The sequence below is a fragment of the Taeniopygia guttata genome, chromosome 4 (assembly GCF_048771995.1).
Source record: "Taeniopygia guttata chromosome 4, bTaeGut7.mat, whole genome shotgun sequence".
Classification (NCBI taxonomy): Eukaryota; Metazoa; Chordata; class Aves; order Passeriformes; family Estrildidae; genus Taeniopygia; species Taeniopygia guttata.
This window is the reverse complement of record NC_133028.1, coordinates 22736297-22752968: the sequence shown is the minus strand read 5'-3', so window position 1 is coordinate 22752968 and position 16672 is coordinate 22736297. Positions and strand designations below refer to the sequence as shown.

General features: G+C 39.3%; 1 protein-coding gene across 2 annotated transcripts in view; it reads left to right on the top strand.

Moving 5' to 3' along the window:
• The window catches only part of SMIM14 (small integral membrane protein 14), a 53579-nt gene that overhangs the window by 14870 nt on the left and 22037 nt on the right, over positions 1–16672 (top strand). The window contains exons 1-2 of one of the 2 annotated variants that reach the window (XM_030270953.4): positions 295–456; positions 15106–15216. In XM_030270953.4, coding sequence (XP_030126813.1) covers positions 15142–15216 — 75 coding nt within the window. In that variant the 5' untranslated portion in view covers positions 295–456; positions 15106–15141. Of the gene's footprint in view, positions 1–294; positions 457–15105; positions 15217–16672 lie in introns of those variants that run through there. The other variant, XM_012573671.5, reaches the window with a different exon arrangement.

Below are 16672 nucleotides of genomic sequence, written 5' to 3'. Positions count from 1 at the left end.
GGGGGCGCGGAGCCCTGGCCGCGGGGGCTGTGGCGGACCCCCAGGCGCACCTGGCCCTACAGCAGTCCCGTCCCTGCGTCCTCTCCGCGCTGACCTACCGGAGCTTTTATTTTATGGCCGCCGCGTTGCTCGGCACTGTGGCCGCCCGGCACGCCGCGCTCCCGCGGCCCCCGAGCCCGGCCCTGCCGGACAGCGCGGCCCGGGGCGCGGCTGCCCCCGCCCGCAGCGGGGCTCGGGCTCCCGTGCCGGGCGGAGGGGCGGGAGCGGGGGGCGGGACCGCGCGGCGCCGCCCCGGCCCCGCCGCCGCCGGGAGCCGGCAGATCCGGGTCTCGTGGCGCGGGCTGACGTGTGAGCCGGCCCGAGCCGCGGGGCCGAGCCGCGGGGCCGCCCCTGCCCGCCCGGCCGCCCTGCCCCTGCCCCCGCCCCGCAGCCCTCCGCGACGGCGGCCGGAGAACGGTGAGCGGGGCCGCCGTGGCAGGGCCGGGGAGGGCGCGGCCGGCGGTGGCCGAGGGTTTGCGCGGACATCCCCGCCCGACCCCCGACCCTCCGTCCGCCGGGCGCGGCGCGGGCCGGGGATTGTCGGCGGAGTCCTGGTGGGGGCTGCGGGGTAACTTCAAGCCAGTTGAAGTGCAGAAACGTCCCCGCCGCCGGGCGCTTCGCCCGGTGCCAGGGAAGGTAAACACCGGGGGAGCCGGAGCCTCTCCACTCGGTGTCAGGCAGCTCTCCTTCTTTTCCAAACCAGCTGGTCTGATTGTGGTTTTTCTGGTTTTTGGGGATTTTAATGCGAAGTGGCACTCTTCTGTCGATTCTCTTTTTTTTCCTTGAAGGATCTCAGTCTGATACTTTGAGCCAAAGAGGTTTACATTCTCTCTTTAAAGAAGCTGGCAGTGGAGTGCAGACACCAGGATATGTGCTCCCAGGCTGCTCCCTGCTTTACGAACAGGGTGCAGCTGAAGTGGAAGAGATGAAGCAATGTCATATGAAAGATAATCTCAGGCAAAGGATGGTATCACACTGCTGTTAATTTATTAAATATAGGATTCCTGCCAGGAGCTCCTCATGTATGCTCAAATATGTGATTCCTAGGGAATACGTGAAGAAGGGGTTTATTGGCCTTGGAGATTGCAAGATATGGTTATTTCTCTGCTGCTGACACTGTGCTGGGCTCCCCAGCTGTCCTGCCCTGCAGCTCGACTGCTGCCTTCCATGGCAGTTCTGAGGCCTTGGCTAACCAGCGTGAATGTGGTGCAAGACCTACATCAAAAACTTTGGTTTCCTGACAAACACCTGTCTGCCTAGTCAAGTGTCTTCAGTTTTACTTTTTAGATTGTAGACTGTTTGTGTTTTAATACTGTCTGAACATCCAGATCTATGCAGATAAATAATCTTGAAAACCAACTCCATTTTTTAGAGGCAAGGACATCTAACATTTGGGTCTTAATAGCATTTTACTTAATGTTATTAGTGTGCCTACTGGGGAAGGTGTGTATCTTTAGTGAGTGTTAATGGGTTATGTATTAGAAGTCTTTAAATGCTTAGCTATTAGTGTGCTATCCACCTTTACTCATTTATTTTACATTCCAAAAGCAGACATAAGTTCAAAAAAAACAGAAGTATGGGAGATCAGTTTTACTTTTTTATTTCTTCCTATATCCTTGATAATTTCTTCCAATTCCTGTGACTCAATGAGGTGAAAGAAATCAGTCTTTGATTTTTAAAAGTGACCCTGTTGCTGACACTGAGGCTTGAAAGGGTAGAAGCAGTTTGCAAAATGAAATTAATTGTAATGTTAGCAGTCATTAGTTGGTTCACTTCTAACCACTGTTCTTTCCCCTGCCACATCTTCGGTTCTTTTTGCCCTTTGTAAAAGACAAGATTTAAAATGTTTGCCTAACTCTTGAATGGTACAGAATTCTGTATTTTAAGTCATTTAAGATGGTTTTGAATAAGGAGCTAGGTAATGGCAAAGTTTTTTGTGTTTTTGGTAATTCCACGCTGTGTTTTTGCACGTGCTTCTCAGACCAGCAGGGACGTCCCTGACCTACTCCAGACCATAAGCCCCCGTCTGCTGTAGAACCAAGATGATGGTAGAAGCGGTTTTGTAGCTCTGGATGCATCTTTTTTTTAGCCTAGTTGGATATTATTTTGCTGACTATAGTAATAAATATAATAGACGAGATTCAATTAAATTCTTTATATTGTGCACATTGTGATGGTTTTGCAACACCTTACATAAACCACGATCAAGTCCATTAAGTTCCAAACTGCATGCCCCAGTTACATGAGCAATATTCTGCAGTCCATGTTCTTTTATTCTAAAGCAAAAATGAGAATAATACAATTGTTATTAAAGAAGTATTTTACATTTAAAGCAATTCATTATGTTTCAATAATTTTTAAACTATTCTACCTGCTTTCAAAAAGTTGGTATTTAGTTTTGGAGAAAGTTAGTTTCTAACTGACTTCTGGTTTTGTTATTAACTTCTCATTTCCTACTTTCATATATTTAAACTTCAGAATAAGTGGTGTGTGAATGTTATTTGCATAACAGATGTGTAATAAACCTGCGTTTGTACATTTAGAATTTTCCCTCCTAGATATTATGGGTACTTGACATACATTCTTAAAGACCAAGTTTTGTCTCTGCTGAAGTTTGTCATACCAGAATTTGACCTAAAAACATCATGAAACTTCACAGGGCCAGTACAATAAAAGTAGCAAGATCTTATCTTCTTATAAATGCTATGAATGACAAATGTCACAGTGCCCTGACAATACCAAGTATCAAATTCTTACTCTATGTTTTGGACCTTTATCAGATTCCTCATGACGACAAATATGAAAATGTTTTGGCAGGGGCATTTATGCGTATAAAGCTTGTTGTCATCTGGCCATTTTCTGCTTGGGGCACAGCTCAGAGAGCCTGTGAGCCTACTTTGCATACATGCTATTACACACTCTGCATATTTGCATTTGCATCCCTGATATTACACTTGATGTTAAACATGCTTTCTGTCTTTCTGGGTTAGAGATTCAATTTACGAATGCGTACAGATCCATCTAGTTGTTAATGAGGCACCTGATTCTGCAAAATGCTAATACTTCTTGGAAAATCCAAGTACTCCCAAACCCTCTGCATGTACAGTGGAAGGCTCTGTCACAGAGCTGAATCTTGCAGTCCTTGTTCAGGTAAAAAAAAAAGGAATTATTTTTCCAGAAGAGCTCCTTCAGCTTGTATGCCTTGACTCATCAACAGGTAGCATCCCTAGTTCCCAATGAGCCTCATTTCAAGTAAGACTCCTTAGCTCCTCATTATGAAGGAATACAGTCAGGGACAGGAGAAGGATCAGAGTGTTTTAGCTGTGTTAGTCTTACTTCTGCTGACAGAGCAGTGGTTCTGCTGGCAGTAAGAGAAGAAATACGGTCCTATCCTCTTCCCTATTCCCACCACCTATTCCACACTACTAGCTGAGGCTGGGGCACAAAAAAGGTCCCTTAGTTATGATTGATAGGGCTTTTCATGAAAGATTTGAAGATGCTTAGGGGAGCAGCCCTTGGCATAATTGAGTGATTGTGGATTTGCATTGTTGCTAATTGAACAGATAAGCTTCAGAAGCTTTTGTTTAAGTGTCTAACTGGTATTTTTATAGATAATTGAACAAATTAGTCCCATTTGGGTGGGAACGGATAGAATTACACTTGATAAAAGTTTTCCTCATTAAGATTAGTTCTGATTCTTCTGTAGCTTTGCATGCATTAAAAAGCATGGCTTTCTGTAGCTAAATATAGCTTCATTCTTACTTTATAAAGCTTCTAAACAAATGTCAGATCCAAACCACTGAGTGCTCCTCAGAAAGAAAATATTTTTATCAGAAAAAAACCCAGAAAAGCTGGACAAAAATGTAGCAGCAACCATTTACATTATATAAGCAGCTGCAATGCTCATTTATTTCTTGAATCTTTGTCAAATACAGACTTCAAGTATTAGAGCTTTGGTCTTTTTTTGTTCATATGTTCATATGCGTATGTTCATATATTTCCCATTAGTTAATCATAAAAACATTCGTTTTAGCAGGGAAATATTTTTAGACAACTTGGTAAAATAATTTATTTTTTTCACACATTAAAAAGTTATTTAGGGAAAAACCAGCTCTCTGAATGAAATTACATGAAGGTATGAAGAGAAGTTTGGGTTAGCTCTTCAAGCAGCTGAACTAAATCAAGTGTGAAAGAAAGCTTCCTGGTGTGAGCAACCTTAGTTTAATAAGATTCCAGTACAAGTGATTACAGTGTTGTTATGGGTTCCTCACCCTGGTATCTAGATAAGACTGATCAGATGTGACCTGTAATTAAGAACCCCTACTTGAAAATACTAGGTAAACATTTTATCAGAGAGCTCTGTGAAATGCAGAAATATTACTACATTATTACATTTCTTATATGAAAGAGACATTTTTGAGCCATGGACGTTGTCAGATGGTTTGGCTTCAAATTAATATGTAGAACAAAAGTGTCTAAAGATGAAAGATACGTTATTTTCTGTATGAAAACAGTGGAACAAAAGGTAAGATGTGTGTTGCAAACTAATCCTGATCTTGTGAAACAGAACCATAGATTTTTGTTGTTCAAATTAATATAATGGATTTAAAAATCTGTTGCTGGTAGGTGCAGGGGAGAGTTGTATAATTTACATAACACTTTCCTTTTGATAATCTAAACTAGTCTGTGAGTCTGCTGAATTAGATGGATGATATTCTCTGGTAAAAACTGGGTCATCTATCAGCTAAATATATGCAAATAACCAAGTCCAGAAATCCTGTTAATTGCTATGGATTCCCTCTGGTATAAGTACTGATTTAAAAAATTCTAATTGATAAGCTTCAAATTGTTTACTGCAGGTATGTTAAAAAAAAAAAAAAACCCAAAAAAACTGATTCAACTTCCATTGAAGTTGAAGACAGGCACCAGCTAGTTTCAGATAAAATTTGATCTGGCCTAAAGGGGTTAGGAATAGGGCTGCCAGGGAATAGAGCTTCTTTCATCTGAAAATTGAAAATCCTGCTATCTTTCTCAGCATGCTGCTACCCTGTTAAATCTGTTTGCTCTGTGGCAAGTTATTAGAAACATATGTCATCCCTGGAGAAAAAAATAATGAAAGTATTCCAAAGAATTTCAGCATAATTTTGTGCTTGTGTGTGATCAGAATAACGCTAAGGAATGGTGTATTCTTATATTTTAAGGATTTAGTAAGGTATTTTTTAATGCAAACAATTGCACTCTTAATATACTAGTATAAAAAAGCTTCATAGCTCATGGTTTAGGGCTACATTTGCTGGAAAGTTTCATTTTATTTATTTTGAAACTTTATGTTTTTTGTAAAGGAGATGAATGAGAGACTTATTTTCATGTTTAATTTTGCAAAGAGACAAAATATCTGAAAATTTCTCAATGATTAACACTTAAGAATAATTTGAAATAATGAATTACTGCAGGCCACCTGAGCTGCAGTAACTGCCTGGTTGATCAGTTAGCTCAGGGCCACTCTCTGGCATGTCTCAGTATAACCTTTTTCTTTTACAGTCTGAGCAAAGTTGTATTTCAGTGGCCAAAACCACCACAATAGGTTATATAGTTTCTTATGGGAGCATACTTTTTTAATACTTTTAAAAGTAAATTATTAGTTTGGTACTATGAAAACCCAAAACATCCCTCAGGTGGGGTAATAAACAGCAAAGTCTGGTTCCCTGTTCTGCTTCTATGTGGGGGCTAGTATGAGATCCCCACCTCTGCAATTTTCCATCTGTAAGGCTATTCTTTATTCTTGCTTCCGTGCAAAAGCAGGTCTACCCCCTGGAAGGTCTGCTCCTCTCCCCTGTGCAGCTTGCTCAGAGCCTGGCCTGCCAAAGCAGCACAAGCCTTTGGCCCTGGTTGGTGTGGCACAGCATGGGTGTCCTCGCAGGGCTGGTGCAGAACTGCTTCCAGCAGGGGTTTCAGGATTAGTGTGTGTTGCTTCCCGCAGCAGTGCATCACTGATACAGCTGCAGGAGTGCTGAATTTGGGATACTGGCAGTTGTTTGGGAATGGGAAGAGGAATGTCAGCAAGCAGTGAGGCAGTCTGCAATGCTGGAGAAACTAACCAAAAGCAGGAGAGTGAGCTAATATGCCCAGGTTTTCTACTTAATATTGGGGTGGAAGGACCATGAAAGTCAGTGAGAGTTCTTGACTTAATGAAGACCAGCAGAGAGGGCCCCCAGTTTACTCTGTAAACTGGTTGAAATATAATGTGTTAGAAATTTTACAGAGGATAGCTCACCTTTTTGCATTAACATATGTGAAATAAAATTATTAATAGCCGTTAGTTACTCAGTGCAATAGGAATAATTTTGTTGTCCTAAACCACTGTCAGTCTCCTACACTAGAAGAAGCTGAAGCATTTACTTAGCAGAAAGAGGGTATTATTCTTGGACAATGTTCTGTGTCACTGGCATCTTCTCTTAATTGGTTTTCATATTCTGAGAGCTTTCTTTCAGAAAAATGTCATCATTTTAACAAAAGGATGACCAAAGCTGACAGCTGGAGTTTCATAATGACATTCTGTATCAAATATCAGTAAATGGATAACAGCTGGACTGCTTTTTTGGTCCGTGAATGTATGTGCATAATTAGCTCCTTTTCAAGTGTTGCCCAGAGGAAATGTTGAGCCACCTGCATGGGAATAAGTAAATAGCTTTTTAAAATCTTGGTAGATCTTATTTAGTTCCCTTAGGGAGTTCCGTTTTGGTCACTGACATCAGCCTTATTGCCTTTAAAGCCTGAAATCTTTGTCCTGACATACTGACCATGAAAGAGAAGGAGGCAAACAGTACAGTGAGGAGTTTGTGTGTGGGTTCTTGTCCTCTAAGAGTTGTACTTGACACTGACAAGACTTAACTTTGCTGAAAGAAGCATCTGTATAATCTTCTCTAGTTCCCAAATATGCCATTCTGTGTTGAACTGATGCACCTCAGCATACCTGTAACCTTGGTTAGCCCAGCCCAAAAATAGTAAATTTCCTGCCAGGTTCTTATTAGATCCTGCCACTCTGAAGGGGTGTGAATTTTTTCACGTTTCAGTTTGAGAAGGGTCATGATGCTTGGCTGTGAAAGGGCTTTGACCATAATTATAAGTAGTTGAAGTTTTTATGCTCTGATTCCTGCTTCACTGCTCTAGGTGCTAGCACTGTTGTCGACAGATGGGCTCAGAAGAATATTCTTCTCCAGACAGAGCAACTCCAAATGTCCCCTTCAGGGTGGAAATGTTAGCAGCCCTGCAATGCTCAGAATATGGTGGTGGTCAGACAGTAGTAGAGTCGTGGTGTGAAGACAAGGGATATATCAGTGCTCTAGTAGTCCTGTAAGACCACAAGGAAAATACTTCAGAGAGACTTTTGCCACTTATTTTGCAGCTTCAAGTCTGTCCCTGCTCAAAAGCTCCTTCCCTGATTTCAGATGTGACTGTAGTATCCTTCAGTGGCAGCCTCAGCATTTCTTAGTTTCTTTGGCTTTGTCCTAGTTTTAAGGAGTTGTTTTGTATTATGTTTACATCTTGAAGAAACGTCAGATGAATGACACTGGAAAATGAATTAATTGCTTACTTATGATGTGATTTGTGGGACAGTAGCGAAGTTACCCAACTAGTATGCCTTGAGCGAGATGTGGCTGGGTGAGCATTTCTCTTGTGAAGCTTCTACTGGGGTCTCTAGCTCCTACTTGACCAGTGTCAGTCGATTTGGTTGAATCCAGCAAGAACTCCACCAGTTGCCTGCATCTTTGTGTATGGGTAATCACTGACTTTTCCATGAGGAAGGGAACTGGATTAGCTCAGTCTGCATTGAAGGGTTAGTTCATCTTAGATCTTGTTAATTATCCTGAGAAAATTTGGAGTGCAAAAAAATACTTGTCAGCTCATTAGGCTACAGCTGGAAGTCCAGGGAGACATGCTGATGCTTTCAAGTACAAACCCAGCTGCTCTCCCCCCACCCCCTGGAATTAGAAGGAGAGTAGAGACCGTTGCTTTATACCATGAAAGTGTTGCTATGCCTTGGAGCCCATTTTGGAATCAGCCATTGAAATCATTGCAGCTCTTTTCCCTAGAAAACCTAAATGGGACAATTAGTTGAAGAAAGCTGTAATTGGAGCCATGCTTTACTGTGGCAGCACTCCTCCTGGCAGGACCCACATTCATATCCTGCTTGTTTGATTTTGCTGCCCAGTTAACTAGGGTTTTTTTTGTTGTTGGGTTTTTTTTGGGTTTTTTGGGGGGTTTTTTGTTTGGGTTTTTTTTTTTTTTTTTGTCCTGAAAATTCAGTTTTATGCCAAGGAGGATGCATGGTAGAAAAAGATCATCAGTAGTTCTCTAGAGATCTGTAGTCATGCAGAACTACTAGATCCTGATGCACTATATCTGATGAGACTCATAGTATTTGTTCCAGTAAAAGTAGGGTACAGCTGTAAGTGTGAAAGAGATTATGAGAAAGAGCTTCTCTTGGGTTATTAATAAAAGGGATTAAAAATCAACATTATAAAAAAGCCAAATATAATGTTGCCATGTTTCAGACTTTAGTTCTATGAGGGAATATTTACTTGAACTATCTAAATTACAGTAATAGAGGAGAAGAGATCCTTGGAATGTTTTAATTAGTATCAATTTGTATACAAGATTCTTCTTTGCGGAAGTTATTTTTAGCCTTGTTTGAACAGAGGAAGTTGCTTTGTAAAGCAAGCTTTCCTAGAAAACTTCAAGCTTATTTTTTGCTAGTTTTATAACCCTAACAGTTTAAAACTTTTTTATAAAAAATGAAGACCACCTCCATCGGTTACTTATGCCAGGCTTTTGGCTTCTGGATTGATTTTGATTTAGTGTGGTGTCTTTGTCTCTAGTGTGGGTTCTGTTGCCTTAGAATCATGCCCCTGTTAACTTCAAACAGAATAGCATTTATTTATTTCAAAGTAGTTCTTATTTTTCTCTTTAATTTTCTCCCTGTTCTCATAGTTCATTTTGTGAAGTTTCTTCCCTATTCAACTACTAATGCTTTTGTTCCTTACACTGTCCTGTAGTTTTGTTTAGTTTGCCTTCCTTTGCTTTTTTAATGGCTCCGCAAACAATTTTTTCCTTGTTCTTCCATTACACAGCTCTGATGATAGGAAATGTGTTGCATTCTGGTAGTAGCAATTGAACTAGAAATTTTACAAAGCTATGTGCTGGTAAAATCAGCCAGTCCTATGTACATATACATCTGTTTGGCTTTTTAAAGAGAAAACCCCAAAATCCATGCATATTATTTTCCCCCCTCTATGCTGCAATCCAGATGCAGGAATCAGTGGATAAAATTCCCTGATCTGTCTTACTCAGGAATTTTAGCTGTACAACTGAAATAATGGGAAATTAAATAATAGGCTAGTGATTTGGATGTAGGTATTTAATCAGAAGAGTAGCAAAATACTCAGGATTCTGTGGGAGGGTGGGATGTACATGAAGTACAAATACTACAAAAGATGGAAATCAACAGGAAAATGCATTATATTACAAATACAGAAAATTCTAAGTTTGCTTGGGATTCAGTGTTTTGGAATATTTTGGCTTCACTTGGTTTGTTGGTCACTAGTAAACAGTGTTACCCTACTGCATATACCTTTATCTGTTATTTTACTGTAGAACTAACAGATGTTGAATTGGACTCTGTATGACTAGGCAGGGTTCAGTGGGTCCACTCCCTAGAAGAGGCACGATTAGACATGGATTTTGGAGTAACCAACAGTACCCAGAGGCATTTTGAAATGCCCAGTAACGAGTCAGATGAGGTCCCAGTTACCCCTTGGGTGCTCACAGTACCTAGGGGGACTGAATGGCCAAGGAGAGGAGATTCCTATCAAAGAAGTGATCAGGAATTTTAGGAGAAGCTTATCACACCAGTCTCTTCTGCTTGAAGCAAATTTTCACTCCCTGAGTTAATGGGTACTATGGTCACACAGTCCAAGTGCCTGGTAGTTTCTCGGGGACAGGACTTGATGTGCAGGGTTGCAAGGGTGTTATGTTAAGCTATGTAAGGCCAATGTACAGGATGTTTTACAGTCTATAAGAAAATATTTGGAGGTCATTTGGAGATGGGAAAGGTACAAAAGAACCAAACATGGAGAATGCTGTGAATAGAAGGATTACAAAAAGAGTCAGGTATTGTGAGAAGACAAGGATACTAGCATGGCTTAGATGCAGGTGAAAAGGCAAGGGAACACATAATTTTTAAGGAAACCCGTATACTTTAGTAGATAATGGATGAGTACAAGTGAGAGGGTTTCTGCCTCTGACAGTTAGATAAAAATGAACATTTTATCTTTGGGGCAGTGAATCATTCATGCACTGTGTATGGCTTTTGCCATTTTAGCCCTTTATAATTTTTCAGAATGCCTGCAGGAGGCAGAGCAAATAATTTGCTTTTTTCATCTAATTTTATTTTAGGTTGATACATATTTTCATTTGTTCTGCCACACTACTCCCAATACTCTTAGAGGTATTTGACAATTGTGTTCCAAGTTATTGCAGTTGGCTGAAAAACAGTAGCAAGGATCTAAATGGGATTTTGTTTCTCTTTGAAGTAATGTGGCAAGATTCTGTTACTTGCCTGCTGTGCTATGAGATATTTTTGCTTCCAATAATTTCTTACCTTTAGTCTTCAGGAAAATAGCAACACAGTGAAAATAGTTCTTAGTAGGGGAATCTTCAGCCATTGTATTTATTATGTTTGTGATAGTCTACATTTGAAGTGCCTGGATCCAGGAACAAAAAGAGTTGATTAGCTTAGTGTTTTGATGCTAAAGATGCCTGGTTTAGTCCGTGCTATATCTGTAGTAACTCTGATTTATGTATCATATAAAGTGAGTCTTTCTTCAAATACTGGATTGATAAATACTTTTACAGTCTTTTACACTAAGGAGTAGAGATGACTGATGTGTACACTTTGACTATCTTGGTAATCAGCATTGTGTTAGAATCACATTGGAGAGCATCTAGCACATGGAAAATGAGCAAAAATTCTTGTTTACCTTCATGATAGAAAGAATCTCGTTTTGTAATTATTACAGTGGAGTAAGGCAGAGTATAATTTTACAGAACAGTCTCTAGGGACAACACCCCCACCCCAGCCAGATTGTAGCCATATAGATTGTGGAATTGATAGTAGGATGTATAAAATATAACACACTGCTGTAGGGCTGGGAGTGGGGAAGATAATAAAATAAACAATTTACAATAGTTACTATAACTGAGAATGCTGTCTTTTAAATCATGAGAGACTAGAAATATTTTCCATATGGCTTCACTGGGTACAATTTCAAATAGGTACTTAAGTAAAAAAGTAGCGAGAGGCTTTTATTTCTGACTTAAATCATCAGAGACCATCCTCCACTTTACTCCTGAATTATAGTAATTCAAACTCCAACCACAGTATTTTAATTTGAGAAGTTCTGTTTATGATTACCTCTGTGGGCCTCTTTACAATGGAATGGTCATATTGACTCTCTGATGGTACATCATATTTGTTCTTGTTTACTAATTCTGTCCTTTATTGTACTCTCTATCAGTTTGCTAGTCTGGAGGCCATAATAGATATCTTTTCAGCTGTTATCATAGAGAGCTTTGGCATATTTCCTGACCATGTCTTCCACCTGTTTGTAAACGCTGCAATTTAAATACTGTGCAAGCAGAATTATGGCCGACCCAAAATATGGTAATCTTGAGTTGCATAAAAGACATTGCCAGTCAGAGGACTTTCAGGTATTTGACATCATAGCCTTACCAATTGCTGTGGTCCTACCAGATATAAACCACCTCTGTCAACTCCAAGGAAAACAAGGTGATGATAAACAGAAAAACATACTGGAAAAAATAAGTAAAGGAAAGCTACAAGCATTTTATTTGTTTCTCCAAGTCAGGAGGAAAAGAATAGAGCACATACTCCCATTTTCTGTGATAGATTGTGTGTGGAATGACTGTATTTGCAAAAGGTGGAGAGTTTGTGTGACTCACAACAAAGAGGTCAGAGCTGAGCAGTGCAAGTTAGCTGCTGACGTGAGATCAGACAATTGCAAGTACCGGGAGGCAGGCAGGAAGCACGCTGCAATTCTGGAACAGGATTTTGATACAAACAGGCTGCCTAAGGAGCCAAGAAATCCTGCTTTGTGGTATAGAAAAATATTAGTCTCTTAGGCAGGGTCACAAAAGGCTGATAAAGCTTAAGATCTGATAACAGAGCTTGGTACTTTATGCATTTGAGGTGTGTTACAAATAACAGTTAATTCAATAATATTTTAAAGAGAAATAAAGACAGTGTCATTTTGCAAGTGAAAATCATAGTATAGAATGTTTCTCTCTTCTTTATAATTGGGCAGACGTATCAAATCTCTGTTTCTTTCAGTTCCATCAAAAAATAGTTGCATAAAGGGGAATTCTTTACCTGGATTTTAAGCATATTAAAATAACCCAATTTTAGCATCTTTTTTTAGGGGAAAACCTGGTGCTGTTCCCAAAATACACTATTTGGTTCTTTGCCAATGAAGGAGTTTGTAAGAGGCTTGGAGGGTAAAAAGGATGATTTTTTTCAGCATCATGTGAAGGTGTGGAAACTTTAAGAGATCTTTTGTTCAAAGTTTGGATGGCACTTTACTTGGTGATATGTCTTGTGCTGTTTTTAGCTCATTGAGGTAATTTGTCATGTACAGGTGCCTTGGGGTAAAATTCTTTTTAGTTCCCCTCCACTTAGATTTATAATGTTGTGTGACAGATTAACTTTTTCTGTATATTGTCTAATTTTTTTCACTTCTATGCTCTGTAGAGAATGTTAGCCTGGTTTATCAGTGGTGACTCTTACTTAGTGTTTGGTTTCTTTGGTCCTCTATAATATAAACACTTGTCTGTTAATTGCTAACAATTAGCAATTAGAGGTCATTGTTATGACCTCTAAATTATTTCAAGTTACAATTAAATACTTTTTTGCAATTTCACTTGTTCAAATACCTTCTTGTGGATGTCAGCATTATATCCAGAGAAGCTATTTTGCGCCGTTTAGTAATCAGCGCTTTTTTTCTGTTCCTTATCCTAAGATAGATTTAGAAAGGCTCCTCTGCTTGGTGGGGGATATTATTCAGGGACACTGTGTAGTTTGAAAATTTCTTCTATTGCTATCATGTGGTTCTGAAATAACTTCATGAAAGTTAGAGTAGTAGCCTTACAATAATTCTTAAAAAGAATTATTAGATCATCATCTCTGATCTCCTCTGTGTTGGAGGACATTATATCTGAATGTGGGTGCTTCTGTACTATACTCAGTAACCTGTATTTTATTGAAGCATATCTGAATGCAGTGAGTGGTAGGAAATCCACAGCTTCTTGGGCAGTTTGTTTCAGCCATCCGTTACTGTGATGGTAAAAATGTATGCCTTGCTTTTCTTTTCAATCTGGTTCATTACAACTTCCAACTACTGGTTCTTGATTACCTCTTCAGTGAAAAATACAATACTTGGGCCTGGGTTTATTTTCAAAGGTACTTGTATGCTACATAGTCAAGTCATCGCTCAGTCATCTTCTTACTACATAGCCAGATCATGCTTTCTTAGTATCTAGGCAAAAAGAATTTCCTCCATCACTTCAATTTTTGTTTTCCTTTTTCAGTTTTCTTTTTAAAAAGTGGAGACCCTAACAGGTTAAGGGTATTGACATTCAAACTTTATAATTAAGACAGATATCTCTCAGTGTCTTTTACTCTCTGTCCTCTTCACTGTGGTAAAGTTTTATTCAGAGGAATAGTTGGCATTAACAAAGGAAGGACTTCTGAAATGCATTTGCTTTTTTCTCCCCACAAGAGGATAGAACTGTAGCAGTGTTATACTCTTCTGTTGAATGAAGATGTCTTACAGACATATAGGTTATTCCTCTTTCTTCTAGTGACACTGAAATATTAAAATGCTCATGTGTGATCAACACTCTAAGTGTGTATTTCAGCATTTTAATGTTTATAGGCAGTGACTGCAGAACATATCTGTTGATTCAGCACACCCTTATCAAATGTCTGGTACCTTCATAAAGTACTTGTTTTAGGAATTGAGAGGTTGACCTGCTCTGTGCTGCTCTCTGCTTGCCAGTTGTTTCACATCAGAGCCTGAGTGCATGCAACACTTACACATTCCGAATACAGCTTTATGGATGGCAAGTGAAAAATATTTCTTAAGTACGGTTTTGCAGAACTACCTAATACATCCTGAGAGTCCTCATTTGAGAGAAATCAATCCCAGATTTGACCACAAGGGTAGAAATGCCTTGCAGTCTGCTGCACAGTTTGACCCTCAATTAAATCACTGAAAAGTTTTTTATAAATAGGAAACATACATTTGAACAGCCTGACATGTCTGGTATAAGTGGTTTTAGCAGATGAATAACCTAGAATTGATTTCTTACCATGTGCATTACAGCTTCTTTGAACATTCTGTATTGTTAAGTGATTAATCTACTCCTTTGATCTGAAATTAGTGTGCATAGCTCTGTTTTTAAGTGTTTCCAAGTACATTCACTTTTGTACCCCTGCTGCTTGCTTTCATTATACAACAAAGATGATTGTTTCCTTTAGCAAAAAACTTACTGAGTTTTAAATTATTTTCCTGTACATTGATCTGGAGGGAGAATGCCAGCAGTTTATTAGGATTTAGGAGTACAAGTTCCCCTGACCTTTCAATTTGTATATGTACACTTAGAGTCCCACTGCGCAGATGAGAGACAAGTATTTAATCTTTGTGCTTCATGTTTGTTAGGATGTATTTCATTTTGGTATGTGAGAAAACCCAGGGGAGACACACACAGTCTTGCAAAAAAATTTGTGTGAGACTGTTTTCAGCAACATCAAAACGTAACTGTACATACCAGACTTCTTCATTCATACTGCCAAAGGAATAATAGGATTACCCTGCTTTGTTTTGCTTTTTCACCCTGGCACTAAATGAACTGAAACTTGATGTGTGAGTCTCTGGAAAATAAGGTCAGTTGAAAAAGAGTTCATTGTCCTTTTATTCTTATTCTTCGTAGGTGTTCCCAAACAAGTTCAGGTTTATCCAGAGAGCCATGGCAGAAGGTGGATTTGATCCCTGTGAATGCATTTGCTCACATGAGCATGCAATGAGAAGACTGATTAATCTGGTAAGGATAACGTGAGGATATTTGGAAGGGTGGTTATTCAGACATTACTTCAGCTCTTGCAGATTTGCAGTTACTGGTGCTTTTGATTCTGCTTATTCAGTAGCATGTACAGTTAGAATCTGTGTATCCAACTTTCTGATGAGCTTTTGAAGAGTCAATACAAATTATAGCTTTCTGTTTATTTCCCAGAGCTGCATTTTGACAGCATTGACACTGTTTCTGTTGAAATGTTTCTTTTATATGCCTTTTTTTCAGTCTGCATAAAACCAAAGAAGCTACCCAGCAAAATCTTTGTGATCAAGGTAGTTCCACACATAATACGTTGAACATACTCATATGACAGGATAATTATGTCTAAATTTTTAAAAGTACTCTCTAAAAGCTTCTGAATTTGAGAATCCAGTGATTTTGAGTTTTGAGTGCTGTTTCTTGCCATGTCATTGATAGGTTGAGCAACTTCAAGTTATGTACATTGCTCTAACTGTAAAATGTTTTTTTGTTTTTGTATTGAACTTAGTTCAATGTCTATTGAAAAATAAGCTACAAAGTGCTTCTTTTTTTTTTCCCTAAGTATATGTATTTAAAAATAACATTAACAATTATGAACTGTGAGGAATTAGGTGAATTTGATTACAACTCTAATTTGGTTAAATCCTTGTTAAGATTACAGTATACATCAACTTCATTTGATGTACTTCCCCTTATTGATGTTCATATATTTGTTTTTATCACATTTTCTTTTTTAGGGCCTAAATTAATGTAATTTTAAGTTACTGAGTACATTAACTGTTCAAGGCAGTTATGTGTGAAGAAGATTCTCTCTAGGATCAGGCTCTTGTTCAAGAGGTTTCTTAACAGTATTTTGGAAAGGTGCTGCTGACACATAGGTGCAGAAAATTGAGGCTTCTGTGGAGAATAGTTGTACTTTCTGTGGAGCATTTACACCAGGCCTAGCCATCCTAGCTCATGCTTCCCAGCTAGAGGCACAATTTCAAAATCTTCTATGTTCTTTTCCAAGAAGGATTTTCTTTTTATCCTCAACATGATAGTTGTACCATATCCCACAGTTTTGTTGATTATGAACCTTGAGGCCTCTGAACACATGCTAAAGTCATGACAAAGGAACCCCCCCCAGAGCCAAGTTCAGAAGTTGGGAGGAAGAAAGGAGTATGCATGTTTGCTGCCCTTGTTCCTCAGGCTTGTCAGATGCAAATTTAAACTGGCACGGTTCAGAATTTTCACCCCCATTCAGCATTGTTGAATCTTTTTGGTATTTTGCTAGAAGATACTGACAAGCAATGGCACTGGTCAGCCAGTTCTCTTTGTTGTAGCTGGAGGATTCTAATTATGAACAATGTAAGTGAGTTCTGTACAAAGTTAGAAGAAACGCCACAAATGTCTGAGGTTTTGTTCCTGGGCTGCTCCAGGCAGTGTGAGGTGGGTAGAAATGGATCAT